At 36.1% G+C, this 13,619-nt stretch overlaps 3 protein-coding genes across 3 annotated transcripts; 1 reads left to right on the top strand and 2 right to left on the bottom strand.

Annotated features, from left to right (window-relative positions):
* Nucleotides 1–501: 501 nt before the first annotated feature.
* On the bottom strand, nt 502–4,521 carry LOC149588415 (lanC-like protein 3). Its single transcript, XM_089862662.1, has 4 exons — nt 3,976–4,521; nt 3,678–3,801; nt 3,372–3,587; nt 502–3,129 (listed from the first exon to the last, which is right to left on the bottom strand). Exons 1-4 carry the CDS (start codon nt 4,519–4,521, stop codon nt 2,768–2,770), a joined length of 1,248 nt encoding a protein of 415 aa, XP_089718788.1. The 3' UTR covers nt 502–2,767.
* Nucleotides 4,522–4,787: 266 nt separating this feature from the next.
* Nucleotides 4,788–8,112, top strand: LOC149588414 (putative acetylcholine receptor chaperone). The gene is made up of 3 exons (XM_089862673.1): nt 4,788–5,089; nt 5,394–5,529; nt 5,606–8,112. The coding sequence occupies exons 1-3, from the start codon at nt 4,808–4,810 to the stop codon at nt 5,872–5,874; spliced, it is 687 nt and encodes a 228-aa protein (XP_089718799.1). The 5' UTR covers nt 4,788–4,807; the 3' UTR covers nt 5,875–8,112.
* A 23-nt stretch (nt 8,113–8,135) lies between these two features.
* LOC149588413 (uncharacterized) lies at nt 8,136–10,263 on the bottom strand. The gene is made up of 4 exons (XM_089862672.1): nt 9,919–10,263; nt 9,018–9,049; nt 8,790–8,960; nt 8,136–8,723 (listed from the first exon to the last, which is right to left on the bottom strand). Exons 1-4 carry the CDS (start codon nt 9,956–9,958, stop codon nt 8,136–8,138), a joined length of 831 nt encoding a protein of 276 aa, XP_089718798.1. The 5' UTR covers nt 9,959–10,263.
* Nucleotides 10,264–13,619: the final 3,356 nt, after the last annotated feature.

The following is a 13,619-nucleotide window of genomic DNA, read 5'->3' as shown; positions in this document are numbered from 1 at the left end:
GTCTTTGTAACTTCTCTGTTAAATTTTTTATCCCCTACGGGATTTTAATATCGATTTCTTTAAGGATGAAACTAGAAACTATTTTCGTAGTATGTTCAGGAATATTTTTTAGGGCTAGCGAATATTTGAGAGTTGAGACTCGGGTTTGTCTGAAAGGCAATGTTGCTTCATAAAAATACTTGCGGAAAAACCAACGTGTACGGGGGACGGAAATCGAAGCGGTGCCTCTTTTCGCGAAAGAAAAAAAACCCGAAGAAATCGGCGTTAATACGTTGAGAGAATGTCTACAATTATTCCTAGTAGCTGTATGCATTACTTCTATTACTATAGTATCTCTTGCCTAACTTACACCTTTACAATCTAAAGAATATGTTTTCATCATCAACTTGAAGAAAAAATAAACAACCTCTTACAAGTTACAAAGCATCTCAAAAATTTCCAAAAAAAAAAACGCGTTTTTAAACTTTAGGTTTAAATAAACATTTCATTCAAGTTTCAACGTGTAAGGCAATATTTTCTCTTTACTTTCATAAATTTAAAATACAAAAAATTTCGTTATAATATTTATGCCATTTTTAATATATAGTTTTTTTTATGAAATTTTAATTATTTCAACGCAACAAATAATTATTTATTAAATTCAATTTAATTAACTACACTACACTACAGTAACGTATTCTAACATCTACTTTAAATATATAAGTATTAATTATACGATTCATTGATTTAATTTAATTTAAAAGAAGCTCGTTGAGCATATATATATAGATATATATTTAAAAATTTAATTTAACTTATTTGTTTGAAACTCGCGTTCTTTCAATTTTTCTACGAAAGCTTCTTAATTTTCAATTTAATTTCCGTACCATTTGCTTCTTTACGAGCGCAATTTAGGCAAAGTCCTCTCTTCCATTAAATTTTTAAGAGCCTCAAAAGCGATATTTTTCCAGTTTAAATTGATACCATTACCATAGGCGGGACCTAGCGTATTCTAGAGCGCTACAGACTTTTCGTGCCCTCGGGCTTAACGACTTGCTATTATATTACCTCGACAAAACCTTAAGATTTTCAACAATTTCCATTAATTTTAAAGGCAATTCCTTAAGGGGACTGAAAGAACTTATTTCTAGCCCAAAAAGCGAAGCCGTCTGCGTTGCTATTTCTATACTTTAAAAGCATTAAAGCTAAGCCTATACTTCTTAAAAATCTAATTTAAATCTACAATATCGCTCGCTAAAATTAGATTTTTATAATTTTCATTTCTTTGTATTAAAATATTATATTATAATCTAGAAAACCCCTTTAATTAAAAGCCCGGGGTCAGTGTCTGATTTATGTTTGTTTAAACAAACTTACGTCATCATTTTCGTTTGGTTTCAAAATGATCGTTGTAAACCAATAAAATTTTAGTACAGGATGTTACAATACAACACCAATCTCTTTAGTCGTCACCAAATATTTATAATATCATCTTTGATAAACACACTGTACGTTAACCACTACTAACATGTTACGTAACATAACCTTGAAATTTACAAATCCCTGTACAAAAAATATACAGACCATGGGGATTATGATATAAAATAATATATTGTAACATCCTGTACAGTTTATTTTTATGTGATATGTTTTATGCTTTTTTTTAGGTGCAAGGCATGATTAGGATATTCAAAAAGCGAAAATTTTATCTTTTCAAAAAAAAAGGGGGGGGGGATCTTTGAATGTTTTTAAAGAAGAAGAAAATCTTTTGCACACAATTTTATTCGATTCGATCTCAACTCGGATATGCAACGTATTTAACGCTATCTTTCTATCGCGACCTGTTTTCTCTAACTCTTTTTACACATTGCGTATTCAAGATGGGATGAACTCTCGCGGATTATCATCAGGTATGGAAAGCCGTCCTTTAAGGGGTTTTAGAACAAACGTGGGAAGCTGATTGCCTGATCTACCACTCCTTCATTTTCCAACTAAAGGATTAACTAGCGTTACCATTATCAGCGAAACAATTCCCGTGGGGAGACAAGCTGTAGATTAACCCAAAGTCATCAGACGTCCATAAACCAATCCAATAATTACTTACAGAGAAACCAAGATACAGGGGCGCGAGGTTGCCCCTGTGGTGTTTGCTTCTCTTGTAGAATTAAGGGGACTATGGTCTATCCAGGGAGACACGATAACTTCGGCTTAATCTACTCCTATTATACATTGTATTATTCAGAATTTGCACACACTCTTTTCTTTGCTTAAGAGAGTTCTCATTGTCTTCTTCTCTTTCAATGTTCCTCAAACCGCGGCTGAGATTTACTTTGAGTAAGGGGTTAGTTCTTGAACGCAGTTTACTCTTGCTTGCTCAACAAGCTTTTAAATATCAAGATTAAAAGGGATATATCTCAGTTTGTCGTGGGGATTTATACCCTTTCCTCCCTCGCTCCCCCCCCGGAGACTTGCAGATTGGGGAAATTAGTTCGTTTTCAACTTCAAAATGGTTAGAGAAATTAGAACGATAGCCTGTACCATATAAGATGTCTAGACTTTTTAATCTCCCCTACTTGTCTCTTTTAATGTCCCTGGGAGTCTGAGTAGATTTTAAACGAGGCCATTTTGCAAATTAAGTCAAATGTTGTTTCAAAGGGAAAAGGTAAAGCGTAATTTAATGCGCGTCAATGTTCCAATTAACATCAAATTAAGTATCAGTGTGCTGAGTGAACATTTATAAAAAGTGTGTTTTAAATCGTGGAATCTGAACGGTTTATAACAATGATGATTAGAAGATGTCAAAGAAGGGAAACTGAGCGTTATCTGGCTCTAATAGATCGGCCAAGTAACAGGTGGTTCCGGCGAGACCTTCGAAGAGACTGTAAGGGCAGTCGGGAGTTCGCGCTCGCTTGAAGTCGTCCGTGAAGATGAACTCGGCGAATTGAAGCGCTCTATGAAGGTGTTTCGGATCGTGGGTTAATTGGTACAGAAGTAAGAATACGTATCCGTTTCCAGCAACACCGTGACAGATGCCGGGACCTTTTTTCAACAACCCTTTCTTCCAAACGATCTCGCCGCACATTAAACACGATCTCAAATATGTCTCGTCTCTCCATCGTTGATAAGCTTTGGCCATCAGATATATTGTCCCTTAAGGGTGATTCTATTTAATTTCCTGACTGCATAAACGGATTGGAGACACGAAAATACTTATGTAGGCCTACCAAAGACTATTAATCAAGACCTATAGACAAGTGCAGTAATCGGGTTGCTAAATAGAGATCGGAACTTAATCAGGGGAAGCAATGTCAGAGAGCGCGTCAAGTTGTTTTGAGGCGCCAATCGCCAGAGCTTCTGGGCTAAATGAGTTAAGTTTATGAGTACGTTCTTACCAGGCGCTCCGTGACACCAATGGACCAATTCCTCTTCCTCCGGTCTCTCTTGGCCAATTTCGTCGGTGGCGCAAGGGAAATTCCCACTGGGTGTTTGTAGCCTTAACAAGTAATCAACAGCCCCTTTAATGTCTCGCTCGGCATCCAGATGAGTGGATAGATAATCCGGGACGTTTAGCAACATCTGAAGTATCGAAGCTAATCCGTGCGCGGCGCCTGTACATACCATCAAAGCCATCATTGAGAGGGATTATTTAATAGTAAATTCGAGCGATTGATACGCGAGATCTAGCTGGTTCAATTTACCAAGGTATTCCGTTCCGTAATACGCGTACATGAGGGGACTGGCCGAACGATGCCTTCTGGCGTACTCTCGACCCGACTGAACGATCGATTGACATAAGGCGTACAACATTTGCCTAGAAACGCACTGTCAAAAATAATAGCCCTCTATAAATTTAGGGATGATTTATTCGCCAACTAACGGAAAAAAGTAGTGAGAACCATACAGCTGCTAAATAAGAAGTCCCGTATAGTGAAACTTTAACAAAAGAAACCTAAACTTATCCATAAGGGGGGATGGTATAAGTAATTGATTACGCACCTCTCGTCCTAACTTTTTGTTCAACAAGAGCGCTCCGCATAAGTAGCCCGCCCTTCCGACGAACAACTCGTCGGAACCGCAACTTAAAAACTTGGTTGGCAAACAAAAATCAGCCATGGCAGCGTATCGACTAAGGTACATTTGACAGTCGTCTCTCCGTCCCAGCGCGTGTGTCATCAAAGCGGCTAAGACATTCATGCCCCCGTTTCCCAAGAGAAAAGAGACTTGTAACGTTTTGTCGCCTCGTAATTGAGGGTGGTCCAGGGACGAAAGGGCGCAATTTAAGTATTCTTCCCCTTTACGAAGTAATTGCGATTTTTCCTTCTCGAAAGTGTGTAAATGCGCCAAATAATGACACATGTACGAGACACCAGCCACTCCGACGTACAATCCGCCGTCACAGTCTTGAAACGATGTTTTTTGATTAGAAAATATCTCCGAAATTAAACTAACGCATCGTTTTCTCAATGTTTCGATGGGCAAATGTATAGGGGCACCATCGTAGTCCAACATTTTATTCGTAAAAAATCTTTTTGGGCGCGACATGATTTTATGAAGTCAAATTACTGTCGAGTTTGGCGGGAAAATTCACGACCGACACGAGAAAACTCTAACGAACGAACTGTCATGCTATTATTTATCGATTTATCTAGTAAACGCATTCAAATCCGTCGAGGAATGAAAAATTACAAGGTTTTGACAACTCACCCTCGAATGTAAAGTATTTGTGGCGAAACCAGTCATGCACGCCTAAAATGATTACCGCCGAAAAGTTCAAAGAACTCGCTCTCCTATCTTTCTTCGTTTACGCGACTTCTCTGCCAAGAGCGAGATGATTGCTCTTGCTCTTCTCGTGGTTTCGATTTTGGAGCGCCTCGGAGAAGAGAGACGTTACCTTGGCAACGCTCTTCCAGCCAATCAGGGACGAACAAGTTTTACAGGAAAGCCAAAGCGTAGGGGCTCTAGTTTCTACCGACAGTCTCGACTGTTTCGCAACGTCAAAATGGGTTCCTTAGTTCTTACAACTTTATCTATATTTTTGGGTCTCTTTTTCATATTTGTCGGGTCAATGAAAGTTACACCGGGCATCAATAAAGATATGCACCGCGAAATCGTAAGTTTTTATCGCACGAATATTAATTAGAGACGCGAGAAACGCGACTTATGGGTGTAAATGTTAAGCCTCGGTTTGTTGTCATTCAATTTGAATTCAATCAATCACTATTCTCTATCTGTAGTCAGTCCAGAGCCAACGATATTTGATTAATGCATGGATATGTGTATTCAGTAACTCAAATAACCCTTCATTTTGACACTGAAGAGTAACATACACTGTCACTGGAAGACCAAAGCATGATCCTTTCAAATAATAGGGAGCAACCATGAACTAAAAGGTTCAATGGGGTTGTTGTTTTCAGAGAAAGAATTTTGTGCAGTATTCCAAGGTTTTTCCACTTGCCAAATCTTTGGGATTTAAAGTTCCTTCCAAATGGTATAGATTAGTGGTTGGGTGGATGGAGGTTGCCTGTGGAACTACTCTACTTCTTATACCAGGTTTGGGGACGGATCTTTCTTTCTTTCTTTCCTTCATCATCTTGGAATTTTCAAATTAACGAATATTGTTATTTAGGGTTTGCGAAACAACTAGCAAATATATTACTCCTGGGTGTCATGTTAGCCGCTTTTTACTCTCACGTCATGCTCTCTGAAAAATTTGAAAGAATGGCTCCTTCTATAGTTTTTTCTTTAATGCTCTGCTGTCGTCTGGTAGTTTATTGGCAGATTAAGAGGAAAGAGAGAAAAGCCCAGGAGAAATTAACGGCCCAAAAGACTACTTCTTACGCGGCAAAACCCGATGAAGCTGTGGCTGGTCCCTCTAAAGAAACCAAAGTTGACTAAACTCTTATTAGGAAAAATTAATTAGCATTCTTTGACATTCCTTCTTTCACCACATTAATAAAAAGAGTAAACTTAATGAGCTGACTTAAGTTTTTACTCGTCTTTCAGATATACAAATTGGAAATAATTATAATAAAAACAATTAGCCTTATTCCTGATCAGCGCCACCTACCCATAGCGGCGACTTTGAGAACTACTGTAATCGGCAAGCCAATCAGATGTCGCTAAAATCTGGTGACGTCACTGACGGGGGGCACTCTCGGGGTCTTACCAAAAATGACGTCACCAGATTTTAGCGACATCTGGTTGGCTTGCCGATTACAGTAGTTCTCAAAGTCGCCGCTATGGGTAGATGGCGCTGATCAGGAATAAGACTGCTAATTCTAGAATAACCCTGAACTTAAAAATTAATTTGTTGGCCCTCAGTTTTAACTAGAGAATCCAGTTTTGGGCTTTTGGCTGTATCATAATACTGACTCTTTATTTGTCTATAGTTTTTATTTGGTAAAAAATATGTCAGGGCCAAAAATTAAGTGGATTTTAATGAAGCTGTGAATGAAAAATGAGAAAACACCAATTATTTAATTTATCATAGTTAATTTTAATTTTTTTTTATTCAAAGCATAATTTTTTTTAAACTACCTACTACTTAAATATAAAGCTATAAAGCAACAAAACGGAATAAAATTAAATGCCAGTTAGTTATCTCTTATCTGGCACTGAAATTATTTAATTATTTATTAAAGTAGCTTAATAATTAAATAATTAAAATTAAATCTAGTCAACTCATTTTTGCTTTGCACATTTTGACAAAAAAAAAATCTTCCAATGTACACTAATTAATTTTATTTGTATTTTGTTAATTTTCCCCAAAAACCTAAAAATATTGATTTGCAATTAAATATAATTAATTAACTCCAGTTTAATTAGTTACATCATAATCTTTAAGGGAATAAAATTTGGGAAGATTTGAGGAAATTTTGTACAAAAAATAAAAGAAAGAAAAGGGAATCAATTCAATTACCTAAGACTTCATATTTCAATCATAAAATTGAACAAATGCCATTTTTTGTAAATTCATTCAGCATAAACAAAATGGTAAAGAATAAAATAATAAAAAGGGGTAATTAAATTCAACTATGCTGGTAGTGGTCCATAAAATATATATTTATACTGTAGCTATCTATATATAACTTTGTGAATTAAATTAATTACTTAATTATTCCGTGTGTGGCATCAAAATTGAAAATATCCATTCATAATGTATTAATTATAATTAATTACCAAACAAATAAATGATTAAAATTTGCCTTTCAGTAGAATAGAAGAGAAATAAAGATTAAAAACACTATTATGGCCACATAAACTGATTAAGCGACACTTTTAAGATCTAATGTCCACCCTTCCACTTTAAATTTGGTGGACTTTAGGACTTTAATCAATTTTTAAGAATATTTTAAATTTTAAATTTTTTTTAAAGATTTAAAAAATTAAAATACTCAAAGAGAAAACAATTTCATAATCTCAGTATTATTTATTTATTTGTTAATTTTGTTTGCAAGAAATTATATTTAATTTTAATTATTATTCAATATTGAATCATGTTTAAATCTAATCTATGTAAATAAAAATAAAAAATACAAAGCCAAAAACAAAAACAATTATGTTGAAATTATTAATTATATAATATTTTAATCATTTTTACACAACTTATGTATAATTATTATTAATTAATTAACCAAATCATTATAGATAGTAATTACATTACTAATTAATTACTAATTAGGTAGATTTAAAATTAAAAAAAAAAAAACATGTAGGAGTAAACAAAAAATGAAAAACCATGAATAATATTATAATATAAATGTTTATTAATTAATTAATTTAAATTAAAATTTTAACATTTAAGTACAGATTTATTTGTTAATTATTTTCTTTCAAAATATGTCTCGTGTAAAATTTGTTGTTGTTTGTGATTTAAATGAAAGGAAAATAGGCGAAAGAACTTTATAAACTATAACTAAGTCACTTGAGATTGTAAAAAATTAATTTCCTATTAAATAGGAAACGCAATTAGAGAAAGAATGGATTGCCTGTGACATTTTTTTTCTGTTTTTCAGTTTAAATACGTAACTGAGACTTGAGAGAGATGGGGTTATAAATTTTTGTAGTGTTTGCTATATGTAATTTTAATAAAAAGTCACAATGTGGATCACTATCATGAAGTTAATATGATAATTGAGCTGATATCTTTATTTAAACTAATTTTTTGTTGAACAGTTACAAGTTTGGAAAAAAACTTGTCTGCCGTTCTTAGCTTGAGAGCTTCTGTTTGGTCTTACTGGGCTTAGAGTTTTATTTCCTCTCGCCCTTGGTCTACCGGTAACTAATAATACCGGATTTTGTTTCTGCACCTTGTCTGGTACAAGATTTTTGGGTTTTGTTTCCGAATTTTTATCATTTAAGCCTCGGTTTATGGGTTTTTTTGACTCTTGGTCCTTTCTGGATAAGGTACTCGGTTTTGTGGGTCCCGAGCCACTTCTATAACCATTAGCATTGATAATTGGTTCCCTGTTTTTGTTCAGACTTGGCACTGTTAACTTGGGTATGTTTCTGATATCCAAGGAGGCTTTTGGTATTCGAACTAAGGTAGGTTGGACTCTATAGGTTGGGGGTCCGATAACGGGAAGAGGTGGTTTCTTGAAGAGATTTAGTTCATACAAGCTAGGGGCGTGACTACAGTTAAAACGATGCCACCAGTCGCAGACGTAGTTCCTTTGGTTGAAGATAGTCCCGTTACCACATAAGAATGTTGAGTTTCGGTTATCAGGGAAGCAAACGTGGTAGACCTGTAAGATACCAGAGTTGATGAACACTTTTGGGGGGTTTTTTTGGTGTTAAACGTTGAAATTTACTTGACAGTCGTATTTAACGTCTGCAAAGTAACCAGCGTAATCGTGATCTCGACAATCAAACTCAAAATCATTCGGGATTTTGCTCAAAATTGGATAGTCGATACCAGCTCGGCCAGGTATAGTTTGGGCTATGTCCAAACTATTTTTACCATCTTTTGCAATTTGGGCACTCTATATAATAATTTTAATAGTTTTAGAGTGTAAAGATAGGCTAATATTATAACTTACTAAGCATAAAGATAAAAATAATGATGTAAAACCTGTAAAATATAATTAAAATTGGTATTATAATGTTAAAATTAAAAAGCAAGGAGTAATAACACAAAAATATGTATTTGAAATTCGTGGAAAATTTCCGTTATTCATCTCTCAGCCAATGAAATTCAAGAGCGCTTTTCAAATCTGTTCTTCGATTGGCTTAAGGCCCTGATGATGACGTAGTCATTGGAATTAGGAGAAAGCAGGGATCCCTGGAGAAAGTCTCCCGAAAAGTTTGAAGCAGGGACTCCCACGCTGGCTTAATTTTTTTAAGATTAGTCATTTTTAAAGTAAGTTAATTACTAAATAATGTTGCAAATGCAATAATAATATAGTTTATGTAAGGATTCGATAAAAATTTTGGGTTGACCAAGTGTTTAATATTATTATTTTTCTATTTTTTCAGATTAACGAGCCAAGGCCTAGGAAATGAAGAATCCCCCCCAAAAAAATTTGCCGGCGCGAGCCGGAAGTTCTGTTTCCATGGAAACGCAAAAGTTGAGTATTAGGCTTAACTCGAACTTTTTTTAAAACGCGCATCGCGAATTTTGAAGTCCGGATCCGTAATTTTTGACGATAATCTGCATTATTCAAATGAAGGAACATCATATTGGACTAAAAAAACGGAAATTTCTCAATTATTCTAAAAGTTATCATCTTTAAAACCTACTTAAAAATGTTTGAGGTAACTGAATCTAAGTTTTTAAGCATGCTTGCTAGATATTAGTGTTAGCATTTTGAACTTAAAACTAATGAAGTTTCTTGAAGGATAGATTATTTTTTGCATAATTGGGTTTTGATCTTAAATTGTTTTAACTAAATTAGAATTGTTTTAAACGCGATACTACTTACTACTATACGAAAAACTTACCCAAAGACCAAATGAAGTTACTCGGTTTTGTAGAAGTCATATTGATACTTGTTTAGCTAGCCTACTGAAACTACACAATTCCTATCAAAGCGTGATCTTTTTGGTATTAGTTTTCGTTGTGAAATGAGAAATAATATAAGCGAGTCTTTCTTTTTAAATAATCAAAACCCAAACCCCCCTTGAAGTACATTGAATTTTAAACACTGCTTAAACATACTGGTTCCCAGGGGACCTTTCTCCCCCCCCCTCTAAATCCCAAAGGAAATTCTCCTTGACGCGTTGTTTAGGGATAATGGAATCCCCGTTTCTTGGTCTATAGTCAACCTCTTACAATCCCCGGCCGGAACCTCGATACATCCCTCCTATTTCAGTTGGTTTTTTTCTTTAATTCACCAAAAATCACAAAAGCCAACGTGTCTTAAAGGGGTCAAATCGTTTTTTGTAGAAAGTGCAAAGGGAAATAATGAATTTTAAATTTCTCTCTCGTCAAAACATGGGGGGGGGGGGGGGGGGGGGTTAAATCGAAAATTTGTAGGAGGGAACCGGGATTTAATTGAAAGAAAAATTATACAGCCCCGTTGTTGCGGGTGAATTTTTTTTTTCGCAGCGTTTTGTATTAAGGTCTCGATTCGGTTGTTTTCCAAATTGGAATGAGATAGAAGGGGGGGGGGTCTAATTAGTTTTGTTCATACTGCCAATCAGTACTTAGCTTTCGGGGTCGGAATACATCGAGAGACCCCCACTACATCTTAATGGTGGAGATTGACTGAGTGATTATTGTCAGCAGTCGATCTTTTTATAGTTAGGGAAAGGTCAAAGGTAAGACAGGGTGTTAATCCTCTATTGTATCTTACACCCCTGGAGTAGAAACTCGGGAAGTCCCTTAAATATGGCGGATGGTTACATCATCGTCAAAAGGAGATGATCTGAAAGGACATAGCTTTCCAGCCTAGGAATGAGGGTATTGTGTGTCAGGTTCTCTCTAACGAACGTCTCATCTCGAGTGTTCCTAAAACTTGATATCCCAAGGCTAGGCCGAATGTATTTACTGTAGAGTAAACGGTAGTTGAACACCCAAAGTTTTTCTCTACTAACGTTTTTTCTCGGCGCCAACTAACATCAGCCGCGGAAAGCTGGGTCTCACTAAAAAAATTCCACCCCCCTTGCTTGAACTTACTCGGATAAATAAATTAAACCCGCCTGTTTCACTTCACTCTCCACCGCTGTGGAGCGCTGCTTCAAAAGCTCGTTCTCGGTCGTGGCCAATATTTTAGAAATTTTATCTCTCCATTCACGGGAGCTCCGTTGGGAAATTTAAAAAGCTTAACGTCAGAACTTTCAGACCCAGAGGCTACGGCAAAAAATCTTACATAGGAACTTGGTGTAAGATTATTCTACTTGTGTCATCGTTTATAGATAGTTTTCACACTTGGAGGATTCATACCATTTACACCATGGGGCCGGGCTATCTGGAGGACAAAAACCCGTCTGCTTTTGTCCTCCAGATAGCCCGGCTTCCTGGTGTAAATGGTATGAATCCTCCATGTGTGAAACCTATCTATAAACGATGATGTAACCATCCGCCATATTTAAGGGACTTATTTTTATACCAAATTTCCCATGAACATTTACCTTGAGGGCCATGGAAAACTAGAAGTTACCTCGCTTGATCCTATCAAGTGAACGTATTAGCTACCTTTATAAATTCAAATAGAAACCCTCACCTTATAATGTACTATTTAAAAGTCGATAATGCGAACTTAAACTTTCCGATAACCACCCGGAAACGGCTTCAATCAAAGAACTTGGGTTGCCAAGAAAGGTCATCGAGTGTTATTTAAAAGTTGCCCGGTTACTTATTCACTTCTCTTGGTTTATCGGGACACTAGTTTTCTATCAAATTAACATTTAGCCCGAACATGTGGCCTGAGAGATTATATATTTATTAGGAACCGTGTATGTACGTTGTTTAGTTTATTTTCCAAATCTTGAAAAATCTCGTTTCTCTGAATTATGATGAATACCCTTACAGTAGAAATTTGTGTCATGGTCAAGTTTGAATTTACGTCTCGCGTCTCGTATATCAAACGTATCTTAATTGTCTCTCTTTGTGTAGTTTGATCTTGGGTGGGTATGTCCGTCTTATTTCCCTAATTATCTCTCTCCAAGTTGATGGGAATGGTTAGAAAAAGGGACTGTTTAATTTGGGTTTCTTCAATTAAGCGGTTAATTGATCAAATAAGCACCGTTCATTGTTAGGCTTTTAATTATATGGTAAGAATTCGTTCGTGTTGTTTGATTTGACTATACCAAGGTTTAATAGCCAATTAAGGTTTTGTTTTGACTTTTGCGGTGATGTAACGTTTGTGAAAGGATGAGCTAAGGTTTTCTCTTAATTGTTGGGAGTTTTTAATAACCAGTAACCACCGTTTGTATACCTGACCCTCCAACTGCGAACCGCGCGCCGTGAATTGAGATTTCTGACACACTTTGAGGGCCCTTCTTTTAAAATTAACCTTTTTATTCACGCTGTCGGCTCATCACTTGAAAACCGAAAGAAAGTCTTGAAATTCTTTTTTTTTTCTTTTTCATGGTCCGCTTTTCAAATTTTATGAATAGGTCAAAAGTATCTCTTTTCATTAAATAATAATCTTCGAAAATTTTAAGTTATCTTCTTGTTTTACCCTGTCAACTACCAAGAAGTGATATCTAGTTTATTAGGGAGAAGGTATAAATTCCTCCACATTTCCAGCTTTATCTCAAGTCCAAACGTAGGTCCGGAGTTAATCCCCGCCGCCTCTAAATTACAACCAGCATCTCATTGGTTCTTGAAAACTCGTGCACGTCAGCGCGACGCGAATGACGAAAATTACTTGTATTTTCCGACTGAGGAGAGGAGGCGAAATAGCCCGGCCTCCTTTTACGCCCTCCTTGTATTTTGAAAGGGGGACTGAGACTATGGCCCGCGCGAATACTTAGGCAACTTATACCTTCTCCCTAATAAACTAGATATCACTTCTTGCAGCTACTAAAGAAGATATTACCAGTATTGTACTAAAATTATTTCGTCTACGATTTGGGATTGAATTCCCCCTCGATCTAGTTAAGATATAGTAAAGCAGGGCCGTAAACTTAAGTACTTAATAGATTAAAAAAATAAAGTCCAATATTTATATAACTCGTGTTGTTTGAATAGTATACCCATTGTTCGTTCGGTGCCTAGCACCAGCTCCACCTGTTGTTTTCGAATATTGTGGGAAATTATAAAGAGGAATGTAGAAGGATATACTTATACTTTTCCGAGTGGGGGAGAAAAATCTATAGCGTTATTTTATTTCAGGCCTTTGAAAGTATAGCGTGACCTTCCAATGGTCACGAAAGTCCGAGAGAAAATGTATATAGCCTAGGTAGAAATATATAGCTTATTGACCAGTAGTCTCTAAGTTGCCCCATTTAAAGTCAGAGGGTGGACTGGCCTTTATCGGACCGTTCCGTTTCGCTTCGTTTCTTAAACTTCGTTAGCGCCAGTTTTTCTCTCGGATCGCGTGTAAGAATAGCCAAGGCGTCCGTGCCCGAAGTACCGTAATGACTTTACTTTCTTTTACGCGAACTTCCCGTGGCTTGTAATTAGTGAGAAAGTTTTACCAAGAGGAAGTGGTAAACCCTTAAATTCGGCCGGCGTAAAAATGTAAAAAATTAAA

The sequence above is a fragment of the Phalangium opilio genome, unplaced genomic scaffold (assembly GCF_054372755.1).
Source record: "Phalangium opilio isolate 3A_F unplaced genomic scaffold, DU_Popi_V2 ptg000650l_1, whole genome shotgun sequence".
NCBI classification, from domain to species: Eukaryota; Metazoa; Arthropoda; class Arachnida; order Opiliones; family Phalangiidae; genus Phalangium; species Phalangium opilio.
The sequence above is the reverse complement of the archived record's forward strand: the minus strand, read 5'-3'. Positions and strand labels throughout refer to the sequence as shown.